The following is a 10014-nucleotide window of genomic DNA, read 5'->3' as shown; positions in this document are numbered from 1 at the left end:
TAAAAGGAGCTGAATATATTTTTTATATATTTAAATAAATTTATAAATGTTATTATATATTAATTTTTTATGTTATATTATTGTAACATGACCCCACAATCCTCTGGCTTTAAATAATTATCGCGTTTAAATAAAGTTTTGTTATTATTATTATTATTATTATTATTATTATCACAGAAACTAAGCTTGGTAATTTTGACTTTTCGATACTGACCACCGATACCCACGTCAAATTCAGATGGTGCTCCTTCAGTTCCCATACCGCTGTCAGATGCTTCAGACATTAAACTTTTCGTCTCAAACCGTAGACTTTCCACGTACATTTTGGTAAAATTCCATTTATGTTCGTCAATACCCCATGGCTTTTCTCTAAGTCTTTCGTAACTGGCATTCTGAACTTAAAAAAACATGGAGAAACAAAATGTTTTCCCTAAAAATGTCATTTTAGAGTACAAATGTATTTAGGTGTTTAGAAACTTTTTGGATGTTTAACAGTTTACCGTGGGAGCAGGTTGAAGATGGAAAAACTTTAGGAAATAAACTATAGCGCTCCTCGCAAGCTTTCCGCGTGCGGTCGAGGTATAATCACGAGAATACAAGCTGTTCACAATCTCTTGGTATAATCTACTCTCGCTTCTATTAATTTAATCATCAAATTATCCGCGTACATGTACATATCTCATTTGATATATTACAAGGCTAGAATGTCTAAAAATATTGTCTCTGAAAAGCCTTTGTAAGGAAAGTCAGTAAAGCACAGATATTTGCGAGCATGTAAGGAATGAAATCTTGAAAGGCCTGATCTGTTTCAATTCGGTTATAAATAGTTTTAACGAATCTCAGTTTTTCTTTCGTTGAAGGAATTTGGTTGTGACACGAAAAAGTTTACCTGATACCCCCCCCTCTCACCAAGCTCCTTTGTATCCTTATGACCCCCCTCTCCTTGGTGGCAATAAAATGGCAGACAATTTCCTACAGTACCCCATCTTTTATATCCTGTTGGTAACGACTGATCCCCCATAAAAACCATGTGTTCCCCCCAGAAAATCCTCCACTAACTAAGGATAATCTTTCAAGTAAAATTCAGTCCATGTTAATCTCCAAAAATCAATGTTAATAGTACTTTTCACAATTATTTGCCAGTTATGGCATAAAATGGCGTTTTTCCTAGGTTTTTATCATACTCATACCTATGTATTTAGCAGTTAACCTGTATTAAGCGCCAACCCCGTCATTCCCTGTGACCGCTTAATATAGGTTTGACTGTATATATATCTTGTTTAGCTTAACTTGAGTGTTTGCATGATTTAATTACCTTCCTCTGCTGGAATTATTTCCGTGGCCATCCTTGTCCCAAAAAACTCACGTGAAAGTCTAGTCATTTGTTTCTCTTGACTCTCCGCTCTCTCCTTTAGGAGTTGGACATCATTCTCGAGTCTTTTCACTTTTACTTGCAATGTTTCATCCTCGTTCGGCGTTGTTGATATCACTGAATCAGAGTGTTCACATTTTCTTCCTGGCACCTTCGCAGGACCTAACAATAGACAATTTGCAGGCCACCGTGAGTTTCTTAGTTGTAGTTTCGAGGGTTAGCCCATCCCCTGCACGAAAAAATGGATTTACTCGGGTTTGCCAAGTGAGCAAATATGTAGCAAATTTAGTGATCTAAATTTGCACCGCATTTGCAAAACAATATATAAATATGCTGATTTGTGCTCTTTATTTACTTAATCCTTGCACATAGGGCAATTTTTTAATAACGACGTGAGTTTGCGAAAACTTTACCCTCTTTGCAAAAAATAGTAGTTTGCCTTGGAGTGCAAAACCAGGCAAATATGGTGCAAAACTTATTTTTCACTACTGTTTGAATACGTTTGCTCAAGGGATGCAAATGTTCATCTTTGCTTATAGTTTGCTCTAAATTGGTGTAAGAGTAAGAATTGATACCATTAAGCGCTACTTGTAAGTTCGTGTACAGTAGTGCATCTCAGAGTAAAAAAAAATCAAACTATTAGTATCTGCATGGATTGCACAATACAACTACTGTACACTTACTCATAACAGAAGCCTAAGTTAACCTAGAAATGGATAACTTGCTAAAATGGGTTCTTTTCAACATAGTAAGCGGTCAGATAACAAGCGATGCACTGTGAAAGTAGGGTGAGGTTTTTTTTTATAAAGATTTTGACTTTCTTTTTTTGTTCCCAAGAGCCATCGTAAACATTCCCATACAAACTCTTATAATTTGGCCATGACTCTTATTTCGCAAGATGATCATCACACAGCTGGAGCTCGGTTTGCCTGTACGTATTCTGATCAAAACTCACTAAATTTCAGTTGGTGAAGGACATAGTTGACTGTGAGTATTTGCGTTGCCTCTTATTTAGACATAATACAAAATCGAGTGCAAGAGACCAGAGAGATGTTATCTTTAATAATAAACGATGACATCGCTCGCATCCTAATTAAACGCATCTTCTAAGTGCTTAATATACAGGGCTCGTAATATCAGCAGCGACATCCAAAATAAATCAAATCAGTGAGGAGTCTACCACCAATATGGCCCTTTATCCTCACATTGGCGATTTAACAAAATAACCGATAACAATATTTAACAGATGGTTCCAGAGAATTAGCAGATCTAATGAATAATACTTAGAAACCGTTTTGTATCCAATAGATTGGTCAGTGGATCGAAGATTTGGCGCCTAAAATATTACAGTTTTTACTTTATTTTTTGGTATGATATTTCCTCTATATTAGAGCCGATAGAGATATTCGTTTACTTTTTAATCGGATTGTGACATTTTACCATTTACTATCCCTTCTCGCATAGCTAGAGAAACAAATCCTTCAATTGCATAGTTAACTTTCTCAAATGGAACAATTTGAGTCTCTACAGCTTCTATTCTTTCCTCCAGAGACTTGACTTGGTTCTTAAGTTGTGCTATTGTTATCAGAGAATTTTCAGCTGTACTGGGTGGGAGGGATAACACTGAGTCGGAGTGCCTACGAACACCTCGTTCCGGAGGTCGCTTCTGGTTACCTAATGGTGGTCAGAGAATCATTTTGATTATTTTTAGATCTACTGTAGTGTTCATACCTAACACACGCACACGCACACCCACGCACCCACCCGCACACGATAAGGGGAAGATGCAGGATTTAGTGAAGGGGAGTTCAGATAAATGTCCACTGAAAGCGGACCATTCAAGAGCGGCTGGGGGTATGCATCCCTCGGAAAATTTTTAAATGGGATCAACAAGTAATATTTTCCTGGCATATCCAATTTAAGGTTTTTGTAAAAAAACTGCAAGAGTTTTCAGGTTTTCATTTCAGTTTAGGAGGTTCGGCCGAGTCACCCGAACAACCGTAGATCCGCTAAAGAAATTCACGACGCCATGGCTTGCAATTAAAGAACTGAATTCTCCTCCATATTTCGTGTCTGTTATTTCAGTGATTGAATTTTAACCTGAATACCGAAAATAGAATGGGCTGTCAAAGTTTACTTCCCTTAATTAATGGTATTGCTTCGGAAATTAAAAGTTAAAAATTGCCAGCAACGATAACGTCGAGTCGAACAAGGCAATGATCTTATTCCACAGTTAATTGTTTGGCCAATAAATTATATCTATCGGATTTACTCAAAACAGCCCTTGTTCATAGCTTAATGTGGTTGAAGCAGCGGCAAAGCTGTGCAATTAAACCTCTTCCTCTTGTTACTGAACAGCTAAATTCCTACACTTCAACAACCAAAACAAAATTAAGCGTGAAATGTAATGAGCCAATGAGACTGACCAGCCCAAGTTGGCAAATCAAAATGAAGGAGATGGCAAGTGGGTAGGTTGCTCATGTATGCACTGCTTCAGCCTGCAAAAGGATAATGATTGCAATTGACTGGTCCAAGTCGGAAATGTTTTCTTTCGCTATTCAATAATCTATGATCTATAACTTAATTTATGAAGCAAAATTTGACAAAAAAGTTGTTTAAGTATACAATAACGCAAATTGTGCCAAAATCGAGCAATCCATACAGTGATAGTTTTTTTTAACTTTTGCTATTGAAACAATAACCCCGGAGGAGATCGGCCTCCGAGCGTACAAAGGATGCAGAATAAAAAGATCCCCAGTGTTGTTGATTTTAAACACGCGTCAACTTTGTTTTAATCAAAATCCTCAGATAAAGTTACTCACCGTCAGCTTCTTGAACAAGCTCAAAGTAAGCTTTCTCGTATTCTGCTTTTTCAATCGTCACAGTCAATTCCACATTCTCTTCACCACCGGCACGGGTCTTCATTTCATCGGTCACAAAAAATTTAAATAAACGTTCCCTGAGCGTGCCATCCTCGTACATGTTCCACAAAGCAGTGAGCCCCGTGAGATTGTCGACCTGAATTGTAAAGCATACGCACCCTTGACCCACTTCAATCAATCTTGAACCAGCAGGAAGCACACAACCCTGGAAGCAGGTGACTAACTGATCATAAGTTGACCATCGAGTCAAAATCTCACGGACAGTGAGTAAGGTTATTCCCGCTGCTGCCACTCCAAACACTGTCTTCATGTTCAGTACTGAAACAAATGGCACTAAATTAAATTTTGAATGTTGATATTTAAAATCATTTTTGGTGGTAGTCTGGCGAAGATCATTGTAAACAAGCTGGAAAAGAACCGTAAGAGGTGACAGAATATGACTGTCAAACATCGAGGGATTTTGTTTTGCATTACTTGAATCCGCTGACTTTTTTCCTTTTTTTTTTTGTAGTTTGCGAGAAAACATACCGTCCCTGACGACGTGATCGCTCGGTTAACCCAAATTAATCGCAGTCCGATGCAAATTATGTCCAAATAAGTGTCTGCGGAACTATGTTATCTAAGAAGCAGACTGTCCGATTTTGATTTACCTCTGGGTTCATTTTTGGGAAATATGACTGTAGAATCTTAGAAATCTCGCCCGAATGGTATTCTTCAGCTTGAAGCAAGCATTTCAGCCTCGTGACCCGATGAAAGCGGCAAAATTCGAAATCGGCAGATTTTGACTGAACGTTTCGTAAAAGTTAGGCCGTTCCTTTTTCTTCAACCATACGTACATGAACTTTGATTGATTCTGAATGTGTAGAAGCACAAACGGCCCAAGCTCCAGCTGTGAGATGATCATCCTGCGCAATAACAGTCATGGCGGAATTAGAAGAGTTTGTATGGGAATATTTACGAGCGCTTTAAGGAATAAAAGAATACGTCAAATTCTGAATAAAAATACCTCATCTTACTTCCACGGCGTATCACTTGCTATCTGACCGCTTACTTAGATGAAACGAACCCATTTTAGTGAGTTGTCCATTTTAAGGTTTTCTACGCACATAAGGAAAGCCCAAGGCTGAACACTCCATTTCCGAACGCCTGATCCGAGTAACGAATCAAAGTGCTCTGTGAGCAAACTCGTGAATTGACACATGATTCTTTGGATTATGTTTAATGTTATCTGGTTTAGGGAATTTTGTGGTTGATTGTCATATCTAGAGTACGAGCAGTAGTTCAGTATTCGCTAATGTAGCAAAGAAACAAAGTAACGTCGGGATAAGAAGGCATTACAATTGAAATGATCATGCTATGACATTTGACAAGGGTGGATGATGTCGTGTTTAAAACGTATATCATTTTTGTTTCTGGTTCAAAAGAAAAGGTTGGAAGGAAATGTGGATGAAAAGTGAAATTTACTGTCTATCATTGTAAATATTAGAAAATCAAGGCAATACTATCTTAATGAAAACATTAACGATTCCCTCTTTATCAAATGAGACAAACGGGAACGAGTTTTGAGTGATATAACCAAGCCAAGACTGCCACTGTCATTTTGGATCTCCGCCTGGGTAGATTTTAGTCATGTGCTAGGCAACGTATAATCAATAACAAGATAGAATTTCATTTCAGGCCTATTTATCAATTTTGTGGTGTATAAATTTCGCATTTTAGTACGCAATATGTATTTTGAATCTTCAAATTGTCTTGAAACTTAAAAGAAAATTGTTCTTTAAAAATTTACTGAAAATCGGTAGCTAAAATCGTTTGTTTAGGTGTTATTTGATTTTCGTGTTAACATGTATTTTCGTCAGTCGCCGGCATCTTCTGTTGCTCCACACAGGAAAAACACACGATACGAAACGTAATGATCGATTTTGTCCTCAATCTCACGCCATAACAGAAAAAGCTTTTGATCATCTGTAAACTCCGAGCCCTTCGCAGTAAGTGATATTTTCAATGAATCTTCGGATTGTTTTCAAGTTCAAGGATTGTAAATTACAATTTTATGAAAAACGAAGGTTGTTCGGTTATTTCAGTGTGAATCCTTGCATGCCTGCCAGTCACTCGCGCCGCTTGTTGAAACTAAAATGAAAAAAAAAAACTCTTTTAAGATTATCATTTGCTTCTTTTTTCTCCCCACCATTATTCTCAGCAATAAAGGTCGCCATTTCGTTTGTTTATTGCTCGCCAAAAACTATCAAATGCACTCAAAAGCCTAAAATCGAAAAAAAGTTTACAGGAATCGACAATCGAGTGAGCGAGCGAGTGTCACTCCCACATCGTATCTACAACTCGTTCTTGCGCATGCGCGCAATTTACGAGTTAAAAATCCCAGCGCAAAATGACCGGGCAGCCACAAATCCAACGCAGAATCCAAGCACATATACTGTAGTTTCATTTCAATTCACTACAAACTCAATCTTCCCCGTGCAACCGACGCTAAGCCGCAGTTTGCATCAAAAATTTCCAACTAGAAACCTATAAATGATTTATAGGTTTCTAACAGCCCGGGTAAACATCAACCTTGACACGCGTTCGGAAATGGAGTGTTCAGCCTTGGGCTTTTCTTGGGTACGCAGAAAACCTTGAAATGGACAACTCGCTAAGATGGGTTCTTTTCATCAAAGTAAGCGATCAGATAACAATTAATACGCTGTAGAAGTAAGGTGAAGTATTTTTTGTACGTATTTGTCGCGTATTCAATGGTTCTCGAGGGGAATATATATAACAACGTAATATATATGTAAGATTGTACGCCAGCACACAGCGTTACCATTGTTATTCCCATATATGCTCAATCTTGTTGTAAATCAGCTTTCCTAAGTAAAAGCAAATAAACTAATCACGAGTATTGTATGGTAAAGTCTACTATCTTGATCATTGAAGAAGAACAGTTGAATTAGAGAAGTGAAAGGAATCAGTTGACCAATAAATAACTCTACATTGCGCGACACGCCGGGTAAGCCGGAAAACAAAAGGCAGTCGACCGTTACAAGGTGTTGATAGGCTTGTGCGACTCCTACTCATTCGCTAGCGCTTTGAAATCTTCTGTCCTCAAAGTTTAGCTGTTATAAAGATATCTTTTAATGGTTTTCCTTTGCGATGTGATAATAACGGTTAGTTTTAAGGTGTCATTACCGCATCTGTAGGTTCTTGAGGTTTGGCAAAGCTGGATGAAGTTGTGTCACGAAAGGCAATATAAATTTTCTTCTGTGTGCGTTTGTTGTTTTAAAGTGCACTTTCTCTGCCGCGGAAAATGACTCCGGTGGTACGTTTCTCAAACATTCATATACGTATCCTCTTTTCTTTGAGCGTCTCATGAAACTCTGTACGTTTTCTATTAAACGTGGAGCGTGACGAATTCGTTCTTAGCAGGCGAAGGGCTTCTTTTGTGTTTACGCCAGGTGGATGACACGAAAAAAATTTCGTGTATTAGGTCTTTGTAATGCGTTTAATATATAACTCGCGTCTAGGAATGTGTTCTCTGAATTTGTTATTGTTCACATACCCATCGGCTGTGAATGTAACTGCTGCCATTTGTCTAGTTTCTAGGGTAAGACTGCAGTTTTGATTCTTTCTGAACCTCGTCAGTTGCCTCCTAAGAGCGAATTCGTCACGGAGAAACGACAAGAGTCGCGCAGGTCCGAAAAAACTGTTAAACTTTGGAAGGAACGGCAACAGACAGTGAATCCCAATTCACGTTATCTCGCTGCCACCAAAGATGTTCATTCGACCGCGGCAGGATGCAAATGACTCATTTTATGTATAACGACCATGATGCAAAGTAATCAGAGTGCGCACATCCCCTGCATCATACCTAACTTTTAGGTGGGCAATGAACACCCAGTGTTGATTGTTGGACACTCTGAAAAGACCCTAAATTATTACTTAGTCCGCCTTGACAATTTCCTCGCTGGCGAACTTTGGGGGCACTACTCTGATTCATCGAAGAAATTGGAAACAACTTCGACCCTATAACGCACTGACACGAGTATGTTAACAAGTACGCCAGATACCCACACTTTCTGATATCTCCGTAAAATAGTTTTATAGTAGATCGTCTCAAATGCATAACTTAGTTTAGGGTGCTTCAGATCTTTGATTTGTTTAAGGAGTTTGAGACTCTTCCCTACTCGTACTCAACACTTAAATCACACTAATTTTAACTCACCTCCGATTACTCTTCCACCAACAACCCTGGCTGCCGCAACAATGCTACGGGCTTGCGCTTAAATTGTAAGATTCAATGACAAATTAGGCAGAAGAATTGTAATAAAGTGACAGAATTAGATTTAAATTTTAAGTTCTGATCAATGAATAGCATAGTACGGTCATTCGATTGACGCTATTTGAGCGAAGACTCTTAGATACTTTCCAGCAAAAAATGCTGCAAAATAAAAATTACAAAGAACTAAATAATCGTTACCTTTCCTTCTTTCAAATTCATCCTCGTCAATTCGTCGCTTCTCGAAATCCTGAACTTTCCTCACCAGATCTTGTCTCTCAATTCCCAATAAAATCCCTTTCAAGAAATCAAGACGACCAAACTCAAAAAGTCCTCGGCTTTCAAGTTTTTCGAACAAAATTCGAGCAGTTTGAGTGTTTCTTTCATTTTCGTCCAACGTTTCCTTCGCGGTGCAGACAGAAATAAGCTGCTGCAGTTGATTGCTTTCGTCGAGAGCACGGCTGATCTGTTCAAGCAATTCTTTATAATCTTTCCTTTTGTACTCGAACGTTTCCACTTTCTGAAACGACGACCATTCTCCGAACCCTTTTAGCAGCTCTTTCAATAGTTCAACCTGATCAATGGCCAAATTATTTTGTTCTTCTAGCTCTCGAAAGAGCGAAAGTGCATCGGGAATGTCTTCAGGTCTAGACGCTAAATACCTTCTACACATGAAGAGTAAATGTTCATGTTGGTCTAGTAGATCGAGTCGTTGGCTTATCTCAAAAAGAAGGTGACTATATTCTACGTTAGACATTTCAATTGTCGTTGCTATGTATCTAAAATACTAGCATTCCGATCGAGCGCAGTTCGAGTTTTGGCATTTCATGTAAATTTACAACAAGGCGGAAGAGTTTCGTTCTATGTCACGCACGGGAAAGCGTATTGCGAAATCCGTCATAAGGGGGTTGTCTCGGGTAGATTTCCGATTACGAAATCCGAGCTCCCTCAATGTTGTGCTTGTGATAAAGGCCATATTTAGCATTTTTGACCCGCAAAATAGAGTAGAAACGAACACGTACTTCGTTTATGCTCCGGCATGACTTCGTATAAGTGATGTCCCGAGCTGAGCTTTTTCATCTTTGGACTTTGGTGGGTTTCTTGTAACGGCATAGTGAAAAAAGTCTTTTTTGTGCGTGGTAACCACTCACCTTTTCACGTGTGTGACGTAACACAAACTACAGTTCACGCACAAAGCAGTATACCTAAAATTGTCCCTCGCTATCATGTTTTCAATGTCTTATTACAGGATGAATTTTTGAGAACAAGTTCGATTTTAATACGTCTGAAAATACATGTTCCTTGATTTTTCCACCTAAAATCTGTTCAGATTTGTTCAACTCACGTTGCCAAAATGAAATTTTTTCCTCTCTGCCATCACTAAATGCCAAGCGTATTCTTGATAATCTTCATTGTAGAGTGTTAATCCCTTCACCAGGACTGCTAACCAATTCATTATTCCCTGCCCCCGCGATATCAATACAAAG

At 38.5% G+C, this 10014-nt stretch overlaps 1 protein-coding gene across 1 annotated transcript in view; it reads right to left on the bottom strand.

Annotated features, from left to right (window-relative positions):
• The window catches only part of LOC131777555 (ankyrin repeat and KH domain-containing protein mask-like), a 13588-nt gene extending 3933 nt beyond the window's left edge, over positions 1–9655 (bottom strand). Inside the window, exons 1-5 of the mRNA XM_066167360.1 lie at positions 8729–9655; positions 8474–8530; positions 4195–4572; positions 1316–1534; positions 215–397 (exon numbers count right to left, since the gene is read on the bottom strand). Coding sequence (XP_066023457.1) covers positions 215–397; positions 1316–1534; positions 4195–4572; positions 8474–8530; positions 8729–9284 — 1393 coding nt within the window. The 5' untranslated portion in view covers positions 9285–9655. The remainder of the gene's footprint in view (positions 1–214; positions 398–1315; positions 1535–4194; positions 4573–8473; positions 8531–8728) is intronic.
• Between the last annotated feature and the right edge of the window lie 359 nt (positions 9656–10014).

The sequence above is a fragment of the Pocillopora verrucosa genome, chromosome 5, assembly GCF_036669915.1.
Source record: "Pocillopora verrucosa isolate sample1 chromosome 5, ASM3666991v2, whole genome shotgun sequence".
In the NCBI taxonomy this organism is placed as follows: domain Eukaryota; kingdom Metazoa; phylum Cnidaria; class Anthozoa; order Scleractinia; family Pocilloporidae; genus Pocillopora; species Pocillopora verrucosa.
The sequence above is the reverse complement of the archived record's forward strand: the minus strand, read 5'-3'. Positions and strand labels throughout refer to the sequence as shown.